Below are 26,983 nucleotides of genomic sequence, written 5' to 3'. Positions count from 1 at the left end.
AAAATGCTGCTGTCAGCATTGTGGGAGTGGGATTTTGTGAGTTGAAAGTCTTTTCTGAAAGGTCACTTTGTGCTATTGAATCCAAAGTGAGACATACAACATCATGGAAAACAGTCAGTGCTGTTCATAGCATGGATGATAAAACTGCATTTAAAAACATGAGACTCCTCTCTGGAAACAAAAAAGAGTATTGTAGACAGGATCTATTATACTAAGTCTGTTTCTTGATCAATGAGCTGAAGATGACCAGCCCTGTTTTGCAGTGCATCTCAGCTAAGTGTGCCACTCCAAGCTCAAGAACTGACAAAACTGTATGTAGAACATGGCGGGTTCTGGGAATTGCATTACTGTACCAGCGGTAGAGTCTGATCTCAAACTGCTCCACCTGATAGTACAGTCACTTTTCCACTTTGAAAGTGATGCAGGCATAACAGCATGGCTTTGCCTTTGACTTCACATCATCATCCAGCCAGGGACTAGCTTATCAAGAGAATACAGTGACCCTTCTATTTTCTGCTAGAAAGTAAGGCTGAATTAATTTACTCAAAGCAATGTAAAATGTTAACTAATGAAAGAAGCATGTATGCATGAATGTTCACCTGCCTGTCTCTAAAACTGAGAAAACCTAGAAAAGCTGTACAGAAATTCCAAAATTTTGTTCTACATTGTTTTTACAATTGATCAAATAACTTAAAAAATAGAAGGAAAATGAAGATTTTCACTTTTGATTTCTTACTAACAGCTAAGCTTATTACTCTTTACTTTCCCAGAATTGCCAATTTTTGCAGTTAGGATTTATTTCAAAACTGTAACACCATATGATGTACATCTTGGGATAATTGCTGTGTTTCATCAAAGCCATCCAACTTCTTGTCATTTAACACTGGCACTAAACAAATTATGTAAATATTTAACCATATATAATTTGGACAAGATCAGGGAAATGAAATGAGGTAGGGAACTTGTTGGAAATTCCACGATAGGATACAAATCTAGCTGCTCTCTCAGAACAGCTCAGCAGCAGCAAAGAAGGAAGTACTAGGGTCAAGGCTGAGTCATATCTTACTGTAGATTTCCCACCTCCCATATGTTATGCATCTGAGCCAAGCTATGATTTATAAGAGTCAGAAATGGCTCATACACATACCCATATTTCCCATGAAGTAGATACCCAGGCTAGAAACAATTGTCCATCCAGTCTACTGATCCAGGCAATCTGGAGACCAAGGTCACACTGGTCCTAAATCCTAAATCTAGGCTTCAAGCATTGAGAAGATGGTGGGGCCAGGAGATTCAGAATGTCAGAAATGAGGGACATAGTCATAGCTTACACTGGAGTCCTTTTCCAAGGCAACTCAGGGCACAGGACTAGATGCCCACAAGAAGTTAGTTCTAACTTAAGTTGTTATATGATAAAAAGAATGCAATGTATAGTGACAGCAACTCATGGAAAGCTGAGGCAGGAGCTGATCACATCTAAGAAGATTTCTGGGATTGATTCCTAAGTTCACAGATTTTTGTAAAGGTATCTTCAGTGTGATTTGGAATAAGGAGTGTAGTCTTCCAACAAGCCTGTTTGCAGTATTAGGCATTTGTGTGATTACTACACAGACATGACTACAGGACGTCTCAGAACTGCTGTTGTTGACCTGAAGTCTACTGAAGGTTTTGAATTTTTGAGACACTCATGCAAAATTAAAAAAGGAATGGTGAACAAGAGGACGTTTGAGTATTCAGCCTGTTTCTCCCCTCTAATTTTTTTCACACTGCCTGGGAAAAGTAACCATGGCCTTTGCAAGGGACACAAATAAACAGCAAGTACCGTTCTCCTTTCTAATGTCAAATCTTTCATTTTAATCAGGGTGGACTAGCAGGTGTGTTTTAGAAAAAGGGCCAGTCTGCTAAACGACTCACTCATCTGTTAAATGAATTGGCCCCTCTTCTGAAATCCCTGGGAACTTGATTTTAATGTGCTTGAAAGTACATCTGAAATAATTGTTCATTACTCCCCCTTACTGTCTTTCTGTCAGTGAAGTTCCACCAACAGGAGGTCTTTTGTCAAGGCAAGGAGAGCTTGGGATAAGTACACTACACCTGGGAAATTAATAGTAAAAGCAGTAATAGATACAGTAATTATGTTATTTTGTCGGCATTATGCCCTGTTGTGTTAAGGATATGCAAATTAATATGAATTCAACTGCTGCTTCACACAGAAGTGTCAATATGGTGAATATTTACTTCACCCATAGCAACACTCCACCCAGATTTGTTGCGAAAGAGTAAACAGAAGATGAAGGCATATAACTGAATAGATACCATCTGGCCAATATCAACAATTCACCCCACCTTTCACAAGAAAAACACATCTACCTAAAAAAAAAGATAGAGAAGCAAGAGAAAAACAGCACACAAAAAGAGGTGCTTGAAGTTCTCAGTGACAGATTGGTCCCTATTCACCATCTTAGTAGGACCCTAAAATGCCTGAGGTCTTCAACAGGTCAGTTTCTGTCCAGCAATTACACAGAGAGGCTTAAATGGGACTTGTAGCATTGGAAATAACCTCCTGTTTCCAAAAACAAATCTTATGTGCTTGCCTGAAATTTTCCATCCTTCCCTACACAGTTGAAAGTCAAACTAAAAGGTCGTTTTGAGCCATGAGTCAAGGCCAATGGATACACACTGAAAAATACTGGCTGACCTTAAGAACTATCACTTGCTAGAGCCCTTGCTTGTTCAAGTGAGCAAGTACCACAGAAAGATGCAATAGGAAGAGTAGGACTAGATTATGGGACTCTTAACTCTCAGATCTGTGCCTTAAATTCAGTGTCATCCACTTTCAGTCTTCCGCTCCAGAAAGTTCCCTTCATTTTTCCAACCTCTCCATGAGGTTTATACCACTATAATTTGCTTTTCTGATCTCAAAAAACAGATATTCCCACTCCTTTCTACCAGTTCATACAGACACATCTGCTTAGGACAGTCTCCCATTCCCTCCTTGGTTTCTCTTTGTCAATCTATAATTGTTCTATATATCTTCATATGTAAGTTATGTCCATCACTAGGGTATGTGAGTATCTCAGGGGAATACTCTGAGCAGGAAAAGTTGTGTATGGAAGATAAAGACTTGGGAAAAAAAAATCATTATTTGGAAAATGCCAGTGTCATTTTTAGGAAGGCTTAATGGCTGTCTCTGAAAGCGCTTTGCTCAGGCACCCTTGAATTCTTCATTACTGTAGGATGAAAGTGCTGTCAGTTTTGTAACATTTTCGTCTTCACAGCATTCCATCTGGCAAGAGAGTGCAATTAGTCCTTAATTTAGTAATGGAGGATTGAGATAGAAATCCTAAGAATATACGCTAACACTGACATCATCAAAGTTTTTGAGCGAATTATCTAATCCAGACCGATACCAGTGTCCATTTCCAGATCTATTCTTCTGCCTTATCCCATGAATGTAGCTCAAAACTCCATTTGTTTTCTTACCAGAAAACTCAAAATGATTTGATCCTAAATGACTTAAAGGAGTTGCATTTTGCACGATGTGCCTCAAAAACAGACATGTGCATCATACCACATTTTTAAGGTCAGCATGGCTGGACATATGCAGTTGTGCTTCCCCAGAATTTCCCTGGAGATCTGAGATAGTTCGAAAAGATAACATCTGAATAATCATTCATCACCTGAAAAGAAGTTTTGGCTAATTTCCAGAGCTCCTGTGACTGTATTTTCTTCATGTCAGTGTCATGCCTCTGTACAATTCCTCTTGTGTAGGTTTTTACTGAGGGCAGAATTGGTCACTTCATCTCCAGATGTTATAATTATCATTGCTTCAAGGCTGGTTAGAAATAGAACTTGCTATTTGCTCAGAAAATAAAACTTTGACAACTCTACAAAGTTAGATGATTTGCCAGAGCTATATCCTGAATCAGAAATTAAATAGGTATTAAAAGTTGAGTTTCTGCCAGCGCAGCCTATTTGGGTCCACACCTACTGCTGTTTGAATATGAGAGGGGAGAATGGAATAACTCAATGTGCTGCAACTCCCAGAGCCTAGATGTGAGTGACTGCTCAATCCATTATTATGCTAATATTTTAATGTTCTTTGGTGCTAATAACTGACAGGTCTGTGCTGTAACATTACCTTTGGTCCAGAGTTAACCACAGAACCTAAATTTCACAAAGTTTACTGAGTTTATGCATTGCCTCTTACTCTCCCCTTACAAGCAAAGAAATCCAGACAAGGGGGAAAATAAGATCAAAATCTAGGCTTGCTCATTAAAACAACAGAGACCCAATTATCTTGTCTCCAGAGAGTCAAGCCTGAGCCCTGAGATTAGCCTCAACTTCCACTGAATGTTTCTAATGCACTATGCACCAGTGTCATGTCACAAAGGTAGATGGGAAATGTTGACTCAGCCTGGCCAAAGGCTACCATTAGAATAAGATGATACCTAAATCTGAGGAGCAGGCTGGTCAGAGGTACAGAAAAGGACAAAAGGTCCTAAACCAGGAAAGACACTGGCCTTTAGCCTGCTATATGGCCCATCTTCCTATACAATAGATATACCTACAGGTGTTAAAGAAATGATCTGAGCTCTAAAAGCATTTGGCATCCAGAAAATTCTACGGCAACCTTGCTGACAGATTTCTAGAGCAGCTCCACATTTACTGCATTTCTGGGTTCTTCAGAAAAGGCAGCTGGTGACTTGGTTCCTGGCATGGAGAATGATCTTTCTTGATCATTTGGCTGTGTCTCCTTATTGCTACACTCATATTTTGAACATCTCTTGCAGGGATCATCCAAAGCGTTAAGGTGGAAGAAAGCAGGGAAAAGATTAGATTCTAGGGGATGAATTTACCAGGATCACGCCCCTGGCAACCTGAGGGTCATCCTAACAATGTTGCAAAACATAGAGTAAGTTCATTTTAGCTATGATCTAGTTGGAATGATAAGGTATCTAGAGCAGACCCATGTTTCTTTCTTTCACCAATACAGGGAAGTGCACCTAATTACATTTGCTTTCTCAAAGCTTTGTTGTACTGTGTCCTTCACAGATTTCAGCAGCAGGAGTCAATTAGAGAATGACTTCCCTTCAGATAAAGTGCTTCTCCCTGCCATGTGTGCTACCCCTGTGTCCAGAGTAAAGAAAGTGCAGGCAGCTCACTGCAGGAGAGCTACTGAGAGCCCACCTTCCTTCCTGGGTGAGGACATAGGACATGAACACCTGGAAGGCAAAAGAAAACATGAGGAAGAGGAAGACCAATTGTGTGATTTCCCAGTGGACCATCCACTTCATGGTGAGTGTCTCGAGACCAAAACTTTTTCCTAGAGTACTCAAAATGATAGCTGTTATCTCACACGTCGATACGTAACAACAGACATCACAAGTATTTCTACTCTAAGCTCCTGCCTGAGTCACAAGTGTGATTCATCAGTACAATTTAGGGGATGACCTGATAGAAATAAGATCTAAGGAGAAGGACTTGGGTTTGCTGGTGGGTAACAGATTGGCCACGAGCCAGCATTGTACCTTTGTGGCCTAGAAGGTCAATGGTATATTAAGGTGCATTACAAAGAGCATGACCAGTGGTCAAGGGAGGTGATTCTCCCCCTCTACTCTGCCCTGCTGAGGCCACATTTGGAGTGCTGTGTCCAGTTCTGGGCTCTCCAGTTCAAGAAAGACAGGGAACATCTAGAGAGATCCCAGTGGAGGGCCATCAAGATGATGGGGGTCTGGAGCACCTCCCTTATGAAGAAAGCTCTGGGACTGTTCAGTCTTGGAAGAGAAGACTGAGGAGGGATATAATCATTGTTTATAAATATCTAATGTGTGGGAGTCAAGTTGATGGGGCCAGACTCATATCAGTGGTATGCAGCGATAGAACAAGTGCCAATGAGTGCAAACTGGAACACAACAAGTTCCATACAGGCAAGAACATACTTACTTTGAGGGTGACAGAGCACTGGAACAGGCTGCCCGGGCATTTTGTGGAGTCTCCTTCTCTGGAGATATTCAAGACTTGTCTGGAACTTTCCTGTGTGACCTACTGTAGGAAACCTCCTTTAGCAGGGAGTTGGACTTGATGATCTCTAGAGGTCCCTTTCAACCCCTATGATTCTCTGTGATTCTGCGTGTGATTCTTCAGTCTAACCAACAAAAACTCAGAGGCTTACCCTCTGAACTAAGCTGTAGCTCAGGCTTGTCAATCCTATCAATTTTAATGATAGGGACTCCTTTGGGGGTTTATTGCTCTCCTACTTTGGGTGGCAATCTACAGAGCTAGGAGGAAATGGATATTGCACAACATGATGAGCAAGGCTGCCGAACATGCCGAATCAGCTTGACGCACTGCACACACCCTGGACCCATAGCACAGGTGGTGAACAGGTCAGCGGCACACACACAGGCAAACAGGCCATGTGCAATAGCTCTGGCATGTAGGATGTGACAAGTGCTACTTTAAGTTTGTTGAATTTCCGGAAAGGTTAATGTGGACAATAATACTACATTTCAGAAAACAGCCTCTTAGTAGCAGTAGCAAGATCTTTCTTTCCCACATGGTTTGTCTTGTGAGAAACTACTGTCACCTCCTCCTTCTCCATGAGACAGTCTGTCTTAATGCAGAGAGAAGCGCTGTAAGATAAGTGAATATTTTAGCCGACTTTCTTCTTATAACTTACAGGCAGTCAATGACAAGGGCAAAATCCCATGTTGCATTCTCAAGGAGGGGTGAGGGAAGTGCGTCTCGGGCATACAGAGATGCCTATGAGTGTTGAAAAGGAGAGTATTTTGTGCAGGAGGGAGTCCCCAGCCATGGGGAAGGCACTTTCCCAGGGTGGCAGAGGGGGTAGGCAAGTGTCCTAGCTCAGCATTTAGCTTCATTGACTGGCACAGTGGTTGGTACCCACCTGATAAGCAAAGCAGGAATAAAGCATGTAATTACCTGTATAAAACTGAGCTGAGTTGAGCTGACCCTTTCAATGACAACTTGTATTTTAAAGGCATTTTAAACAAAATCCCTCTGTTCCCTGGAGGCAGTGGGGTTTTGAAACCAAGCAGAGCTTTAATGATGTGCCATTTTCTAGGCTACTGGTTCCCGCAGTTGCTGAGTCTTTGATAGAAACTGGCTGAAGGAGAGGGAGGAACCAAAAGCACTGGATTGGCATTTTCCCCACAGTGCACAAACAATGATGTTCACACACTGTGTCATTCTTAACAGAGAGCTGGAGGCCTGGGTTTAAAATCCTTTCCAGCATCATAAGTTCCAGTCTCCATCCTCCACTCTGCTGATGGGAAAGAGCTGGCAGCTCTTTTTCTCCTACTTCGGCTACAGCTGGAGTTGCCTTTTCTAGATGTGGTCAGCAGCAGTGCCTCCAGGAGAGGTTGGCTGGCATCATCACCAGCAGCAGTCCTTACAGCTACAGCTAATAGCACACAAACTTCTCTTACCATGTCTAGTGACTATGTGCTCCAGTTGCGCTTTTGGCACAGTAGCTATAGGCTGGTTACATAGAATTTGAAAGCACTCATAGAATCATAGAATCATTAAGGTTGGAAAAGATCTTTAATATCACCTAGTCCAACCATCAACCCATCCCCACCATGCCCACCATCCACATTCCTCAGTGCCACATCCACACAGCTCTGGAACATCTCCAGGGACGATGACTCCACCTCCTCCCTGGGCAGCCTGTGCCACTGCAGCACCGCTCTTTTGGAGAAAAAATTTTTCATAATACCCAACAAGAGCCTCATCTGGAGCAACCTGAGGCCATTTCCTCTTATTCTATTGCTGTTACCTGGGAAAAGAGGCCCACTCCCACCACATCCTGACCTCTTTTCAGGTTGTTGTAGTGAGCGATGAGATCTCCCCTGAGCCTCCTCCATACTGAAAACCCCAGTTCCTTCAGCCATTCCCCATCAGACTTGTGCTCCAGACCCCTGACAGCTCTGCTGCCCTTCTCTGGATACACTCAATGCCTCCATGTCTTTCTTGCAGTGGGGGCCCAAAACTGAACCCTGCACTTAAAGTGCAGCCTCGTGAGTGCCAAATACAGAGCCACTAAGAAGACACCTTGGTGTTGTCGAAGAACAATGTCAGCCTCACCAGCAGGAGAGCCTTCTGACATGGAGGACAAGTCTTTCACTCCTCTATCTATATAAAATATCTACACAATTTGTGAGAAAATACACATGGCTCTGACTGAGCAGACACATTCGTGCAGATGTCAGGGAGCAGAATCAAGCGTGCAGTAAAATCACTTCAGAGGAGGGAGAGATGGGTTTTGTTTGGTGCTTCTGCAGATAGGAGGAAAAAGATGAGGAGGAGACTATGACAATACACAATTCAGGAGCAGATGCTTAGAGATAGCAGGGGCACTCCAGCAGTGATCCTTGAGTTTGGATTTGGAGTATATTTCCAAGCAAGTCTGTAACACTGCAGTGCTCCTAAAAACTTACTTTTCCCACAAGATGGCTTCTGCAACTAAATGGGTTAGAAATGGCAGTGTCATTTAACCCAATAGATTTATGCCCTTATCACAAAGTACTTCTCACACTTTGAACTCAGAGGCTGTGTTGTAAGCAAAAAAAAAAAAAAAAAAAAAAAAGAGCCCTCATATGTTAGAGATACACATGCAGTGCCATTTAATTTTGCTGAACCCCCCATTTGAATTTGGAAGATTTCATTCAGCACTTGAATACTTTCACCTGTGGCAAACTGCATGAAAAGCTCAGCAGAACCTTTTCAGAAAACCCAGATCTCAAAAGCAGCACTGGCACAACCCAATTTAGAAAAAGACTAGACTGAGAGAGGCTTTACTTTGGAGCTGTGGTTATGGATAGCTGTCATTTTGCTATCTGCAGCCACCATCACTGCTGGTGTCTTCAGAACTTAGGAACAAGCAGAGCAAACTCTTGCGGCCATCAGACAGCATAGCACCAAAACCATGTCAACACTCAAGTTAAATACTGACCACCCATTTTCTTTTTAGTTCCTCCTCTCTGCCCTGTGTGAGACACTTATGTCTTAACATTTCACCTATGCCAGCTCCTGCTGCAGGATCCCAGATTGGTTCAGGTTCTCGTGGGCAATTCTGCTGCAGTGCATTTCACTCAGGCTGAGACTGGCTGTATATATTTGTGTTTGTGTGTCTCCTGTAACTTTTCACAACCAAATGTGGTGGGTGAGTGTTCCCAGAAATGCAATTATTTCATAAGTTGTTAAGCATGGATAATGATTCCAGTGCTCTGCTCCAGCCAGGGAACAGTCAGTTCCTCAGAGAAGACAGATAATAGCATCGCCTTAATACGCTAGCAGGTGCCCAGTCTTCTGGGACTTCTTTGGGCAGTAGTTCAAGCAAAGATAGATCAGGCTTCCACAAATGGAACTGGCTCCTAATTTCACCAGGAACTGGGGAGTTCAGGGCATGGAACAACTAGACAGTATTATTTCGTGCAGCTCACATCACTGTTTTTCACTGTAGAGGATCCTGCCACAGTGAGTAAAAGTCATTCAAGTGTTTCTATAGCAGAAACCCTCTGCTCTGATTGAGAACTCAAGGATCTTTTTATTGCTCTTACAGATTAATTTTAATGGTAATATATTTGATCCCAGAGCATATTGACAAGTTCTGGAGGCGATTATCATAAAGACAATGGAAAATATGGAGATTATCCCAGTCCTGAAAAAATTCCAGCATGAGCCTCCCTTCTGCATTTATGCCAGTGGCAGGCATCTTTAACTTGGTGTTTATGTTTTCTCTGAAGCCATAAATTCATTTGTTCTGTTCATTTGCAGACGATATGGTCAAATCCATGTACTTCTGTGAAATGGCATGGTTTATCACTCATAGAACAGTCCTTTCTCCAACATGCTGACTTATCTTAACGCATTTATAAAACTCCCCAAAGGCACTGAAGCACTGTATAATCACAATTCCAGATAAATATCTGCTGCCCAGAGTATGCCAACAGGACTGAGAAAAAGGGCAGAAGCATCCCTTTGTCCTGAACAACTAAATAAAGCAATTTGAAATGAAAAGGAAAAGCAGAGGAAAAAAATAAATGCCTATATATATAATTTTGCTGCCACTGGCTGTCTTACCAGGCTTCTGTTTGTCAGTGTGAATAGTCCCTGCTGTCCTGTGTCTCTGAGGGATGGAATTCTTATATGCATTGAGAAACATTGAAGACTATCATAATCTCTACTTGCATTGCTTTTTTGTTTTTGGAGGTTTTTGTTTTGTTTTGTTTTGTTTTCAGTCAAAGCAAGCATTTGCATTCAATGCTTTCTTCCAGCAGCTCCTTCTTTTCTGGGAATTTCAGATCCAAAGGGCACATTACACAGGAGGTAGAGGTTAATTTGTTCCTGCAAGTCAAATCTCTGTAACGTGACCACTTGTAAAGTTGATGGCACATCTTGATAAATTTACTTCAAAGGTCTTACAAGTACTTACTGGCTTCTCCCAAATTGTCTGAGAGCTTTTCTTTACACCCGTAGGATCTGATGCTTTTAATTACTGTTCTTTAATATTGATGGCAAGTCTTTTACCTACTGTATGAGCAAATGCTTGATGCTGAAATTAGAAACAGCAAACACTGTACTAAAATAATGATGGAAATATGCTTTCCTGGAGGGAGCACAGACGCTGAGGTAGGGATGTAAACAAGTGTGCCTGATTGATGTCTCGAGGTTTGCACAGATACAAGTAATCACAGAGAGCAAAAATAAAGCAGAAAACAGGCTGTCGGTGCAACCTGCCATAAGCTTGTTTTTCTCCATGGGACAGCTGGGCTCTGACAAAGGTCCATGACCGGAGAATATGGGGAGAGCAGTGGGGAACCTGTATGCAACAGTGAGAACCATTGCTAAATTACTGTGCTGTACTTAACCGTCATCGCTTTGCTGGTGGATGGGATGGGTTAAAGTTGGAAGGGACTCAGGCTGATGGTGAGTAGCATCCTCGACAACAAACTATCCATATGCGTGGTTTGATGTGTGTCATTTGCCACCCATACTGGTGGTAGTTGGACAGTTGGACTAGATGATCTTAGAGGTCTTTTCCAGCCGTAATGATTCTGTTGTTCTATTTTCCTGCCAATTCCTCTGAAAATCAGACTGAGAAAATCCTGCAGCCACTGCTGGCCTAGCATTCTTAGCATTCCTGTTTGCACTGCCCACAGCCTGCACCTCTCTGCATTTCAGCCTTGCTGTCAAGTGATTAAGCACTGCATCGTGCAGTAGAGTGAGCACAGCTCTTTGTCAGGGAATTGCAGACTGAACAGGGGGAAGTCAAGCCTTCAAATGCTCCAGTCCTGCTGCTATACCTTGAATTCTGCCACGCCTCAGTGGCCAGCAGCTGGGTGCTAAATGCTACATTTCACTGGCAGGAGGCTCTATCCAGAACACAGTGTATACATACAATTAGGATCAGTCTCACTGGCTGTGCCAGTCCATCTTGAAAGTGGCTACAAAACCACTTTAAAAAAAGATTAGCCACAGTGCCACATTCCCACCTATGTAATACAGCACAAACTCTTTTGAAAGCCTTGAAACACCTCTTCAGCTAGGAGACTGCCATGGGCATGTCTCGATTCCCAGACAAGCATGTTTTGTCCTGATGCCATCAGCATGCTGTAGTTACTCTTTTTTAGAGTTGCAATTGCTTTGCTGTTGACTTGATCACCATGAATGGAATGTCACCACAGGAGAACAGTCCTCAAAAAAGTTACTGGAAGGAAGAAGCTGGGACGCTCAAATATCTGTAATTGATTGAGTTAAAAAGAAGAGAGAGCATTCTTCTTTCAAAGAGGTTGAAGGGGAAAAACAGAACTCAACAAGATATAATGAAGCTCTTTGTCAAGGCTCCTGAGTTTCTTTCTGAGAAACAGGGGATACAGACATTTTTGTTACAAAGAGAAAAACAAATTTCTGAGGATATGAAGCTGAAGTCACCATTTGCATATGTAACTGCTTTCTCTCATCTTGTCAAAGCAGCAGCAAAATCTTTGAAGCTGGTTATCACATACTGTGATGGAGGGTCTGTCCAGAAATGACAGAGGATTGCAGCGAGATAAACTGATCCCACCAATTTTCACCTACCTAGATTACGTACCTCAAAACACAGATGTGTTGGCACTGACTAGTAGCCCTTCTTTGGGATTTTTCTTCCTTATCTCTCCAGCAAATGTCCCAAGTAATGAGACCAAGTAGGCTTGGTACAGTCTTAGCTTGCTAACAGGCTAAGTGCAAATGGGAGTTGCAACTGCACCATTGCAGAGGTCTTCCCAGGTAACATTTGTTTAGCTGATTCAGGTATGCAGGTGAGGCACAGCAACATAAACTGTAGCCTATTTGTCTGCTACAAAGCACAGTCCAGAATGGATTTGCCAAAGTATAGTGTTGGTGCAGATGCACAGCTTTTACTTAGCAAACTTAGGTACAAGCACTAATCTTCGATATTTATTTGCTCATACTTTAATACCTTGCAGCTGTGTTACAGTGGGTGGTGAAAATAAGCCATTATACCCTAAGCTAAGCTACAATGATGTAAACAGGCAATTGAAAATTAAACTCCTTCAGCTATGAGTAATATAAAGCTTTAAATTGCCTTGCTTTTTAGGAAAGGAGTCATAGGGGTGGATATTTGATGACCAAATTTCACAATGACCTGTGGAAACCATGTTGTTCAACCCTAACTTTAAACAGGACCAGCTTAGGTCAGATTGCCCAGGCCTTTGTCAAGTCAGGTTTGGAATATCTCCAAGGATAGAAACTTCAGACCCTCACTAGGACTGTATCCCCTGATCACACTACATCATGGTGAAAATATTTTTTCTATTACCTAAACAAAATTTTCCTTGCTGCAGTTTCTACCGATTGATCTTATCCTTTAACAGCATGCCTTTAAGAAAAATCAGTATTTCAACAAAGCTCAAGTGTTTCAACTTTCTCTAAGTCTGACCTAGTAATAAAGCCAGATCTGCAGAGGACAAACGTGCCTGTTACTGAATTTAAAGAAGCTATACTGTTTTATCAGCATGGAGCATCTGGCCCTTCCAATGTCAACAGTAAGGCAATGTATAGACAGCTGTATTTTTAAGCATCTGCAAATGCTGACATATCTAGCTGCCTGGTTTTTTCAGGCCTGGTTTCAGCAGTCAGCTAACCTGTAAATGACTTTCACAGAGCATAAAAGCACACTTAAATATCCCAGCTTTTACATAGAAAATAGCTCAGGAAACTCAGACGAAGTCTTATTTCCCCCGAGATTCTAAAGCCATGTTTGCAAAGCCAATGTTAGACTTCCAACACTTTCTAGTCTTATATCTTCCACCCACATTCTTTATTAGATAGTAATTCTGAATGCTGTTGTTTGCTATGGGATCTCTAAGCCAAGGTCCCAAGGCAAAGAGAAGTATCAAAGCTACAGTCATAGAGAGTTTCATCTTGCAAGGGAAAATGTTAGCATATAAGCCCAGATTTTTTTTATATTTTTCATGGATTTTTTTGTTTGTTGTCTTTTTTTTGTTTTTGCTTTTGTTTTTTTTTTAATCAAAAATAGAATGACTGATTACTTACAGAAAAATATGCACTTTCTACTGGCAAAAGCCCTGATTAATTCACAGGAGTCTCTATTGTTAGCAATTTAATTTCATTTCCACTTGAAATCAAAGCCTGTCCTTCAGTCTCTACTGTCCTAATACTTGACCTCCTGTTATTTTATTTTGTTTAATCTGATGAGAGCAAACTTTGAAAAATCAGGTTTCAGTAGAAGTGGCACTTCTGAGCACTGTGTAGATCTTCCCCTTACATAACAGTCTTGTCTGAAAAACAGCTCAACATGCCCTTTCAAGAAGGAAAAATGTGGAAAAGCTGAGAGACAGGCTGTTTCTTTTGCCTGTCTTCAAGCTACCTGGGTCATTTTCATACAAAAAATGCTGATTGGAGACACTCCAAACTCATGAACCTATTCTCTTTTAAGCTGCACTGTCCGGACCTGAACACATCTTAGCTGTCAGTAGGATGGACAATCTGGCAGATCCATTCCCTGTCCCCTCGATAGCACAATGTAAAATATTGAATGGTTCAATGCAATCTATCAGGCTTTCAGGTAATGTAAGATGTTCAATTCTCACAAAGTTTCTTCTCACATATACACCACCTATGCACATCCTTTGTCTTCTTATTCTCATATATTCTCTGTAGGGTAGTCTTTGCTGCTCCTAGATTCATGATCTTCACTACTGAGTCTTCCATATCCCATCCCTGTAGAAATAGTATTGTTTTGCTTGTTATAGATGATTTCCTGCGTCAGCCTAGGTTGATTAATCCAATAAATTCTGCACCAGCTGAACTGCCAGCACCCAGAAATTCTTAAGCTGATAGCCCAGGACAGATATCCATATCATCATTTTTGTCTACAATCTGTACAAACGTACTGTTTATGGAGAATCCTACAGCTGGCAAGGTCTGATAATGTAAAACATTCCTTTCTATCTCAAGTAATATTCTCTGGTCTGGGGACTAAAGTCTTGCCTTTATTTTTTATTTCACCTGTATGGTGTTTACAGATAAGAACTACTGATTGCTGTTTATATGGTGCCCACTGTGATGGGATCAGATCCAGATGGCTTTAACAATCACTTCATTCTTATCATGGGCCACTTCAGCCATTCTTATTCCATAGAGTCCGGTCAACATATGAGACAGAAGGGTTTATATTGGATTAAATAATTATTTGCTGTATTCTGATGGAATACTTAAAAAAAAAGAAATATTTTCTTATTTGAGATCTTAGATTTTAAAATGTACAAAGTTTCTCTGTATAGTTATCAAATTATATTGTAGTTCACTGAAATAAGACTTTAAAAAAAAAAAAACTGAACTAAAAACACATGGGTCTTTTTCTTTGCTAATTCTGAAATCTTCTGGGAAGTAGTTGAATTTGTTTGTTTCTCCTGAAGGCTTCCTGTTTGCTAGAAGTTACGTAGACTGACATGGTATACAAAGCCTGGCAGGACATGAACTCTGCTAGTATTCCAGAAGTTTATGTGCAGTTGGGACCATATGAAAAAGGAAGTGGTTACATTTCAGCTTGGATCACTTGCTCCCCCATGTTGGAGGTATACTGCAGCTTTATCCAGGTATGGGGAACAATCTCTCACACCTGCAAAAGACAGGAGCTCAGATCAGTTTTCAGTGAGACATGCAGGATATTGCAGGAAGGCCTCAAATTTCTGAGACCATTACAAAGTCAGGGCAAAAATCTCTTGTTTTCTGGACCCACTATGTGAATTGCCCTGTGCTATAGAAATATAAATACTATATATTGTAAAGATAAAAATGTAGCAGAGAAATTCATTACTGTATGACAGAACATAATGTACTTGACAAAATATCACCTTGGTACTCAATCTTACCTGTCTGCAGTATCTCCCAGGAAGATATGGAAGATGATCCCCACAGAGAGGTGTGAGGTGAAAATCTTTCACACAAGAGACACTGTGGACTAATTTAGTATATCTTATCCCCAAGGACATAATGTCTTGAAATTCATATGCTCAGTACTGATAGTTTATATTGCCCTTTTTAATTCATACAGCAATAAATCCTCCTTTTCTCACAGCCACGCTTTGGGAAGATTTGAGTCAATGCAACTTTGTAATCAGAGCTTCTAGAAAAGGATGCCCATTGCAATCTTCAGCATATATACAAAAAATACTTCTCATTTCAAATCTTTTCCCTGGTGGTGTCAGCAAGACTCAATTTGAATGACATTTTTCCCTTGGGGCTGAGGCCAGGTCTGCTGTCTAATGAGTAGTACTTTGATAGACCAGTGAAAAATCTAATGATATGGATTTAACTCTGTTGGACATGAACATTATTAGGTTGTTCCTGAGATATGGGAGTATTGACAGTATTTATGATTAATGACTCTCCTTAGTTATTCTTCTATGAATGGTCTCCTTATCAAAGTATCTGAAAATTTTAAAAAGAGGAAATACTCACAACGGATCATATTTACTTATGGGTTCCCAAATATTGCATCCTAGGCATCTTCCTACCAAATCAATGGGCAGAATTTTTTATTCCTTATATTCTGTGTCAACAGAGTCACAATAAGATTTTCATGACAGAATGGAAAATGTCATATTCTGGTGGGGATAGAGCCTGATTTATGTTGTCTGAGGTGTTTAGTTACCTTTTTCACTGATTTAGCCCCAACTAGGAATAGTTTACGCTAATGCTAAAGAGGAAAAGACTGTATTTCTTATTGAGGGAGTTAGCTAACTGTCTCTGGGTAACTGTTTCCAGTAAGAAATGCAAGCATCTAGTTACATCGTCTGCATTGATAGTGGTCATCAGACCATGGATAGCCAAAAGCAATTATTCAAAAAGGGGGCTTTCTTCAGCAACATTGTGTCATTGTCAATTACTTCAGGTTGTTGAGTAGCAAGTTCATTATAGGCACTACCAGATTTCAATTTTTATCTTGCTGCAGTTTTACAAGGTCAGAAGAAGAAAATAACTGTGACTCTCAATACTTGGGGCATGGCTTTTTGCACTGCTCATTCAATGTCAGCTGGAACATTCTCTATTTGTGCATCAGAGAGGATTCCAGACATAGGATGAGGCTGAACTCCATGTTCTGCATGTCAGTTGCTTTACAGCTTACTTTCTTTCTCAACCTCCATGAAAGATATCAATCCTTCAGCATCATTTAAGACCAATCCAGTCTTTATTCTAACCTACACCAAGTGGCATACATAGTTCATGATCTAAATAAAATACCCTCTTGTGGGAGGGCATTTTTAAAATACTGTAGAAGTGCTGAAGGGAAAGACTGTTGGTGAAGAAAGACTGTTGGTGAAGTCACACTGGAGCAATCCAAAAACTTATTTAAATATGTAATTTCTCAGCAGATTTGATCTAGTGTGCAACAGGTTTCTGAAGCTGGCTATTCTAATGTTCTTGTTCTCCAGCCATGAATCACTCCAATACTGGCTGTAGTGTAAAGTGGCTTGAACAGGTGTGGCATTGGAAAAAATGTTATGGGGCAAGAAATTGCTGGAGATGTCCAGTGACAAGGTGACATGGGAAAGAAGTTACTAGTGCTCTGAGGTGAAGGGAAGATGGAGATGTTGATTGTAAAGTAACTGTCATGAGGTCCAAAAGTTCTTTTCTGCTTACAAAGGTTACAGTAATCTAAAAACTGCTTGGCTCAATCTCACAAAGAGTCAGTCCCTATCCACAATAACTCAGAGACTACTTTTAAGGCAAGAATGAACATGTTTATGCAAACAAAATGAAAGAGCATAAGGAAGCAAGGAATAGCTGCAGACTTTGCAGTAGATCTCAGCAACCTTGCAAAGACTTAGACAAATATCCCAGAGAAATAGTCTGAGAACAACAAGGGCCTTGGTGTAGGGAGAGGAATCAGGCCAGATCTGAGACAGTTTATCTATGGACAAAGGTTTCCACATTCATTCATTATCCCCTCACTGCCTAACAAGATTCATGGCCTCCCGAGTGGGGAGAAATTCATTTCATCTTATAAGCTGAAAGAAAAATGGTGATTTGTCACAGGCATGAAAACAACACCAAGACAAAATGGAGGATCTACTTATTCATTGTCTTTACGTTAAGGATTTGCTCACAAATAGTTAATAAAGGATTACAAATTAGCAATAAATGCTGCATGCATGTGACAGATGAGCAACAAAGATCAAAGGTTCATCCAACACTAAAGGACTCAGATGACAAAATCATTGCAGAGATAATGTGGTTAAAATGCATAAGGTTTTATGTTTAAAATATATGCATTTCTGTAGCTGTTGACAGGCAGTGAATCAGAGGAATTAGCACTGCATGTGGACACAGTTGATTTTCTTCTTGAAAGCTAAAGTCCACATTCAGTGTTGAGTTAGGAGACAAACATCTAATGTATGTACATCTCTAGGTGTTGGAGATGCCATCCCAGCTGCACAGCAATTTGCAGAAATTTCTGTATCTCTGAATCTTCTTGTTGTTCTGTGGCCATTTCCTATGAGATTCAATATACTTTTCCTTCTTTGCACAGTTGAGAGGAAAGGGAAACGGAGAATCCGGACAACGTTCACAGCTGAGCAGCTTCAGGAACTTGAGAAGATTTTCCAAGTGACTCACTACCCAGATGTCCATATTCGCAATCAGTTGGCAGCAAAGATTAACCTACCAGAAGCCAGAGTTCAGGTACATTCTATCTCCAAAGAGCTAAACTCATTGCACCAATTCTTTACTCAGGATATGTTCTAAATACTTCGTGCCTGAGTGACAACACTAATGAAATATATGATCTCTCTGTTGCTTTACATGAGAGGCCAGTATCATTATTCTCCTTTTACAAATAGGGTAAAAAGCATTTGTCACCCAATTGGGATTAACCAAATGGGATTAATCAAAGGGTTAACAGGTGCTCTGAGTATATTAAATGCATAGCAAATAGGAGTTACAGATGGTTATAAGCAACCTGTTGGACTCTGTAGCAACAGAACTGCCATTTATGAAAAAAATATATCGATCATTTATCAACCTTTTATAAGCAATGTAATTCATTGTAATTCACATTGTCCCTCTTCTACAGGTTTTAAAAAAAGTGAAAATAACTGCCCAAATGGAAGTGATTTCTTAATGTTTTGTAATTTGATATCACAGATATAAATGCCCTGGATGTAATTTCAGTTCAGGGAAATTGATTTAGCTTCCCCCAGCTGTAATGTCATCTTGATGACAGAGCTCAACGCTGACCCCACATGTCTGCTGTATGTGACATATGCTGCATTGAAATGTACATATCACTGGATTTTGGAAATCGGTGTTCTATTTAGAATGATTGTGATGATTTTTACAGTTTCTGTGCTTGTCATAATTCTGAAGTCATCAGTGTATTTCTATGTACATATCCCACTCTAACAATCAAAGTTCACCATAGTGCAGTTTATTGACTGAGACATGCCTGGGACTATGGACTAACTGTGATGATACTGCTTCAGAATTAGGTGACAGGGAACATTGGAACAGCACAGCTGCAGTGTGCCCACTAGCAATATCTGTACACACATGACATGTTTCCAATGGCATGAAGCATGAGCTGGGCTATTAGTCAGTGTTCCTGAAAATCAAATCACATGAAAGAACAGAACCATCTTCCATGTAAAAGAAAAGTAATTTATAGTCTGTAGAGAAAAAGAAAGAAGGAAATAAACTGAGTTATTATGGCAAACATCAACCTGAGATGTAGGAGAAAGAAGAAAAAGCCCATCTGAATTCCAGCAAATTCCCTGTACAGACAGGGGATCTGACATGGAAGTTCTGCATTTATCCCTTTCTTGACTGATAAAAATTGGCCACAGAACTAAAATCTAGTGGTAACTTACGTGCAAGATTGTTTTAATTTTGATTGTATTTGTTATATGTAAACAAAAAAGAGCGCCTAACATTCACATTTGTTTTTTGTGCTTTGAAATAATAGCTTTGACAAGGCTAAAATCAGCTGTAAATCAAATCACCTTGGAGAACTTAACAAAAAAAAAAAGTGAGAAATCACTGCAGTAATCATGTGAAACATTTCATAATGATGTGAGAAGCCAATCAAGAAACAAATCTGTGATTCTTGCAGAACAATTTAAGTGGACAAATGGAAAAACAACCTTGTACTTGTGCGTGCCTACTTGCAACACAAATGAAAGGTGGCCAGGAGGGCCAATGCCATCCTGGCCTGCATTAGAAATAGTGCAGCCAGCAGGAGCAAGGAGGTAATCATTCCCCCATACTCAGCACTGGTGAGGCCGCACCTCAACTACTGTGTTCAGTTTTGGGCCCTTCACTACAAGAAAGACATTGAGGCCCTGGAACGTGTCCATAGAAGGGTAACGAAACTGGTGAGGGATCTGGAGCACAGGTCTTATGAGGAGCGGCTGAGGGAACTGGGATTATTTAGTCTGGAGAACAGGAGGCTCAGAGGAGACCTTATTGCACTCTACAACTTCCTGAAGGGAGGTTGTGATGACGAGGGATTTGACCTCTTCTCACAGGCAACAAACAGGACCCGAGGAAATGCCCACAAGTTGTACCAGATGAGATTTAGATTAGACCTGAGGAAAAAAATTTTCTCTCAGAGAGTGGTCAAGCACTGGAATGGCTGCCCAGGGAAGTGGTGGAGTCACCGTCCCTGGCAGTGTTCAAGAGGCGTCTGACTGAGGAGTTACAAGATATGGTTTAGTGGCTTCTGTTAGCATTGGTAATGGGAGGACAGTCGGACTAGATGATCTTGTAGGTCCTTTCCAACCTTGTGGTTCTGTGATTCTGTAATTCTACGAAAGAGGCTAGATGGGTAAACATTAGAAACAGGAAGTTATAAAAATGAATAAGCAGTGCAAACTGATACAGGCTAAATCTGTAGTCAAAAAAGTAAAGGATCATCAGAAACTCAATAAAAATATATAGAGAGCAAAAAAAATTTTTTTTAAAAAAAAGGAAGTGAACAATTATATTGATCTGCTTCTCAATAGACATAGCGGGACTGTCAAGGATAATGCAGAACTGGCAGATCTCTGGCTTGGAAATATGTCAGATCAGGTGGTGGTATCACATGATGGCTATGAACACTTTCCATCAGGACAATGTTGAACAGCGGCTGCAGTCTGACATTTTTAAATCCAGAATCTGTGTGACTTGCTTCTAGTAGCTCTTAAAAGCTGCTTGAGAAGCATCTTGGGTCATCAGTTTGATATTCAGTCAGTCCTGGAACCCAGGAGATATTTCAGGGACCTGGAAAAGAGCTAATATTGTGTCAGTGCTTAAAAGTGTAGACAGAATGACCAGATAATGATTGGTCTGTGAGACAAACATTGATTTTGGCAAAACAATGTTAAAGCTGATATGAGACTCTGTTAATGATGAATTAAAATAAGAGTGAAATATCTAACACTTTTCATCATTGGCTTAAGGAAAACGATGTCATCAAACCCATCTTTTTTTTATTAGATTATATATTTGATTGATAGAGTTAATAACATTGAGGGCATGTGACTGCAAGGACCTTGCCTTGGTCTTACACTGCTTTTGGATTAAGATCAAGACGCCATGTGCTAGTACACAAGAAGCTGAATGTGCAGCAGGCGTCCAATCGCAAACGAGGACATTTCAAAGGAGGTCTCTTATAGAAACCATTTACTGACACAAAGGTCAATTTGTACTGCCTAATCGGTAAAATCTTTAATAATCGAGTTATGAAATAGTAAGAAGATAGGGGACTGGTTAATAAGGAAAAAGTTGATTCTTTAGTACAGCATGTTCTGTCTCATTAGTCATGGATCTGCAAGAGAATAATATGGGGATGAGCACAAAGTAACAGATGGAAGTTGTTCCTACAACATGGGGCACACCACCCTCTCTCTGCACTTTGTTTTAGCCCTTGTTTCCTCAAATATCCCGCTGATCAACCTCACTCATCCTGCTCCTAGCTAATGCTACTGCTGAGAGGACAGATGAGTCCTTTGTGAAGTCTCAGGCAAGATTAAGGAGGCAGCAGACCCTGGCTTTAGCACCAGTGTGATTTTCACAAGCACACGTGAGAATGCTGTGCTTTGTCTCTGTGCCAGTTCAGAAGCACTGGAAAATTGAAGGTTAATAGTAAACAGAGAAAGAGTAGTATCAGTAGGTTGAGATCTGTGGTGGATACAACTTGGAGGAATAGATTTAAATCCCAAAGAAGGAAAGTCAGGGTGCACACTGAGAAATCATTCTAGGGGTAAGGGTGTTAGAGAGCCAGTTGGGTAAAATGGTGTTGGTTTGGGTTCTAAACACAGCTGTACCAATATTAAATAATAATAAAATATCCCTCAAGTGAGTGCTTTATTCAATGTGCAGACTTTGGAAAGAACACTTAAAAGGTTGAATTTTTGGCTTCAGTACACCCCGTACCCTCAATCACTTATCGGTGATAAAGAGGAATCATTCATGGTACTGTTTCACCATATAACTCCTGCCTGGTCGAAAGGGAATGGAGCAGTTCATACAGACTAAGCAGTTCTCGAACACATGCAAACCCAGATAAACAAGGCTGTCCTTTCAGTAACCTCAGATAGTGCTAACTATCAGCAATATAGCACGGGTCTCCTGGCATTCGCATTAATTCCTGGGCAAGAGATGCTGAAATAATTGAGCTGTTCATTATCAGATTTAAAATGCATATATATTTACAACCAACAGCATCTGGTTTTGATCCCTAACACCTTGTGTTCACTTGAAGCACTTGCCAAGTAAGAAATGCTTACATTCAAACAACAAGTTACTAAGCCAGCTGGTCCCACAATGGAAAGGGAATTCAACTTTCACAGCGTTGCAACAAGATCTTCTACTACTGTGGTTATTACACAACTATACTTTTGTGCCTCAGTTAGAAGCTAGACAGGTCAAAGCAGCTGACAGATGAAAGAAACTGCCTTGAGAAAACTGGTTGGTCATTGTCATGGGCAAAAGATATGGCAGATAACATATTGAGAGTGCTGAGTGATTCAAATGGTGGCATCTTCTTGAATCTTTTGCTTGGAATCCTTACATGAATTTCAAAATGTTACAAGCCAAATACAGGAAAAACCCTGCTACTATAGCTCCACTGGCAACACAATCTTTATTGTTTTATATATTTATATATTATAATATTTATTTATTTTTAGAAGATCTGATTCTGTGAGAGAAAAGTGGCTGTTCCAATTATGCAGAGATTCCATATGCTATGCAAAGTGCAAGAGGTACTGTGTCAAACTAAATGTTTTTCTTTAGGTTCAGCCTCTGTTGATGCTGAGCTAGAGGTCATTGTTCTCTGAACCTCACTTAATGAACAGGAAAATTAGTTGGATGTGAGCAATTTCTCCTGTAACAGCTACTCATTTCTATGTCCTTTCTTGCCTGTATCCAGATCTGGTTCCAGAACCAGCGAGCCAAGTGGAGGAAACATGAAAAATTTGGCAACTTTGGTGGCCTTCAACATCTGACAGAAGTTGATTTCATTCCTGCTCCCAAGTCAGATATTACAGTGAGTACTGGTGGCTATATATAAAGCCAGAGAGAGGAGACAGGTATCCTTCATCAAGTCACCTTGTCACATGGGACTATCTGACAGAGAGAGAATCAGAAAGTATAAAAAATGGTGATATGATCCAGATAAATCCCAACAAGCATGGTCAATGAATATATATATATTTTTAGCAGTAAGTGTTATCCCTAAACCCTAATCCCATATATTCCATAAATACGCTGTGAGATCTCTCTTGTAGGGTGGTCCTACCCTATTTTACTACTAAATTTTTTACATTGATTTACATTCCCTGTAAATCATACTTTGGGTCAAACATCTTTACCATAGCAGGCAATGTCCTGAACAGGAAGGAACAGGACATTTCCAACTACAAAGCTGTGTTTCTTTAGCCAGTATCCCTTCACAATGTCCAGCCTTGTTAGGCTGATCTGTGCTTTTTGCCCTCAACTGTTGCCATTTTTAGGACCAGGACAGTTAGACTAGGCTGGCACACAGACTCCTTCCCTGTCACTAGCGTTTCCATTGCTATAACAAAGGATATTTTGCCTTGATCCCTGAGTGACAGCACTTCACTGGGTTTTAGGGAGCCTATTCTTTTATATATTTTTTTTCATAATTACTGAGCACCAGGGAAACAATTAAGGTTGACTGCAAATTGTATCTAAGTAAAAAGTCAGTATTGGTTTATCTAAGATTTCATTTTTACTCTTGAAAGGTTCCTAGCTTGATGCCGAGGAAGCTTGCAGCCACCATCCCTTCCATAGGATACTACTCACCACTACAAGGACAGCTGACAACTACTTGGATGCCCAGCACACTCTCCTACATCCCCCACCACTTGGAGCTGCTGCCTTTCCCAAAACCATACTTTTTCTTCAATGTCCTCCCCGCCTACAGTGCACCACACTCCCACAAGATGGAACAGAGCAGTATCTCTACATAAACAAGGATGTGGAGGAGCAGGGGACTTGGGGAGCATGCCTTTATCATCCATGACAGTTTGCAGGGGGCAGGTGCTCTCCTCAAGCAAATGTGCTGGGATGATAAATGGCATGAAATCAGCTTCATGAGTACCAAAACAAGAAGCTGCAGTCTAGTGAACATTGACAAGAGCCACCATGGACTGGGAAGGAGATCTGTGTTGACCAGAGGAGCAGCATGTTCTGTAGAAACCAAGCCGTTCAACCAAGAGCGTCTCAACCAAGAGCATCAAACCCAGAGGGACAGTACACCAAACTGAGTAGTCCTGCAAAAGAACTTGACTTTTATTCAGCCCCGAGATAACACCACATGACTCAATTGCACCAATGCCTTGGAGAAGGGAATATACCTGCTGTGAGGAGTATGTAGCCCCAAAGTCGGGCCAAACAAGATTTTCCTCCATAGATATAAGTTTCTTTCCTTGGACATGCTCGTCTTTACTTGGGAAGGAGCAAAGAACATGTTTAGGTCAAAATATCGGACTTTTAAGATACTTCTGTTTTCCAAAGCATTTGGTGAGGGAAGGGAGTTGGTTTGGTTTAATGGATGTGTTTTTGACTTGAATAAAGGGACAGAAACATGATTTGAGCTTAAATACAACAGTCTGAGAGGGGCAGCAGGGCTGAGCTCTGGATTTGGTACTGTGAGTCTCTGGGGGCAAGAGAATTCTTCAGTTGGTTAATTAAAATGCTTATGAAGAAGCCTCTCAATTTCTGACCTGAATTAAGAAAGCTCTAAAACTCCATCAGAAACAATAACAAAGAGACGGCCTAACTGAGTTTAATCTACTAGACATAATAGGATGTTATGACCCCACAGTTTGGCTTAATTGTAGATCAATAATGAGATCGGCCTGCCCATTTACAAAATGTCTATATGCCCTATTATTTGCATAATATTAATCTCCTTCCAACATATGGCTTTTTCCCTGCTTGTCGAGGGTCTAGTGCTCCTTCTGCTCATGTCTCCACCGACTCATGGGAAACACTATTGGAAGGCATTGTTTAAAGGGTTGCATCATTTTCTGTTTTGCAGTCACAACACACATTGTACACCAATAGGGGAATCTGCTGAGCAAAGGCATTGTCTCCCTCCCAGACATATCACTTGTAAGGGTGACCATTTGTGACACAGTCCGAATACAAAGCAAATCATCACCCGAATGCTTGCTGAAGAGTCTGCTCTGTGCGTATGACAGTGCAGGTAGGTAAATGCCTCTGTATAGGTTGTATATTTAAGAAATCTCTCTGGATAGAATCCAGCTGCCAGGTTTTCAGCTTTTTCCCAGTCACCGATAGTTACATAGGGTTCACAGTGAATTAATAACTTTTTTGTTCTCTGGCTGGTACCAGCTGTCCCTATATTTTACATTTGAGAGACCTGTAAACAAGTAAGTAGTTGATTGTTGCAGGGTAAAAAAATGAATGAGCAAAACCCTGCCTTGTATGGACTTCATTTCTCCAGGCCACAACTATTCATCAGAAATCAGATATATTGTCCCATTTCCCACAGGTGCTTCATTTCCTTTTTCCTGCATTGAGTGAGTCTTTACAGCCTCTTTATCCCTGGCATCATGTCTATCATCTAAAGGACAATCAAGTCAGATAAAGGTTTTCAGAATCACAAAGCGGTTAAAGCAGTTAACTGATTAAAATCAACTGGAATTAGTCATGTTATTCACCTCTTTCAACTTCAGGTGACTGCATTGCAGTCTCATCCTGGTCTCACTTTGTAGAAGGAAAAATGCTCACACTTGAGTTTCTAGGTTTGATGAAGTCCATGCATTAGTGAAGCTTCCAGGGTCAGAATTCTCCCTGTCGAATGGGATATGCATTGGCATTGTAATCACATGAAGGTAAGAATTTAGATGACTATGGGCATGACTCTCACAGAAGTAGACAAGGGCTGCAAGCCAGCACAGCTCATCTTGGGGAGTAATTTGTGCAGCATTGACAACGATTCTGTAATTGTCATAATGTGGTTATTTATCTTTGAGTGTTTCAGTTTCTCCAGTCTTGTAAATGAAATCTAACAACTTTCCTCTATTATTCTTTATTTTGTGACCAGTCCACATGTGTACCTGATAAACCCAATGCCAGGGTCCCTACATGGCCAGATGCCTGCCCCAAATCTGGAAACTCTGCTTCATGCCTCAGAGGTTATCTAGAAGCCCTTTTTTGGGGCACAGAGGTGAGAAGTAGAGCTGCTGAGTAAGTTTCAACAGCTTCATCTTGAAAAATGAAAGCCTTGGAATCACTTTTTTTTGGCTCACAGTGCCAATACTTGGAGATTTTGTTTTGATGTAGAACGGTTTTGGGATTTTTACTTGGGATTTCTTGTTTATTTATAAAATTCCTAGATTTCCCACTCAACAGCAGATCTAGATTTCAGGAAATGTGCAGCATCTCCACTCATGTAGATATAGCTGGTCAAATTCCAGAGAGATTTAGTATTAACAGTTAGTTTTTCACAGATTTCATAATTTCATTCTGAGGTGAGTGGGACAGTTCCTGTCATTGGCATCTTGTTAAATTCCAGCACTTACAGTTTTCATCTTATCTTCAGTGATGTTGGTATCTTTTCCTTCCACCATACCCTGTATCTATCCTCTAAGCAAGAAGTAGAAAAGACCACTAATTTCATGCCTGTTGTGGTACTCAGAATGCCATTTTTGCATTGTTTTATACTTTAGTGTTTCCAGAAAATACCAAGTTGGACACACTCAGATTCAGGGGCACCCTATACCCCACCAAGTCATTCAGACATATAGGATTGTTCTGGGCACACATATACTTTAAACCTGTCTGACAAAGGGCTGTCAGAGGAAGCTGACTACACACTAGCAATACCTGCCAAGTTGCAGCAATGGTTTAATCCTTATTTCAGAGTAGAAGCAGAGTGATTCACCTTTCTTTG

The 26,983-nt window shown here is 40.7% G+C and overlaps 1 protein-coding gene across 4 annotated transcripts in view; it reads left to right on the top strand.

Moving 5' to 3' along the window:
• ISX (intestine specific homeobox) overlaps positions 1–26,121 on the top strand; it is a 28,867-nt gene extending 2,746 nt beyond the window's left edge. Inside the window, exons 3-6 of one of the 4 annotated variants that reach the window (XM_010711828.4) lie at positions 5,056–5,298; positions 18,086–18,237; positions 22,967–23,083; positions 23,802–26,107. In XM_010711828.4, the coding sequence (XP_010710130.1) occupies positions 5,056–5,298; positions 18,086–18,237; positions 22,967–23,083; positions 23,802–24,029 (740 nt within the window). In that variant the 3' untranslated portion in view covers positions 24,030–26,107. Of the gene's footprint in view, positions 1–5,055; positions 5,299–18,085; positions 18,238–22,966; positions 23,084–23,801 lie in introns of all 4 variants that reach the window. The other 3 variants (XM_010711821.4, XM_010711815.4, XM_085227444.1) reach the window with 3 other exon arrangements.
• The last annotated feature ends 862 nt before the right edge of the window (positions 26,122–26,983 follow it).

Source organism: Meleagris gallopavo, chromosome 1, assembly GCF_905368555.1.
Source record: "Meleagris gallopavo chromosome 1, MGAL_WU_HG_1.1, whole genome shotgun sequence".
Taxonomy (NCBI): domain Eukaryota; kingdom Metazoa; phylum Chordata; class Aves; order Galliformes; family Phasianidae; genus Meleagris; species Meleagris gallopavo.
The sequence above is the reverse complement of the archived record's forward strand: the minus strand, read 5'-3'. Positions and strand labels throughout refer to the sequence as shown.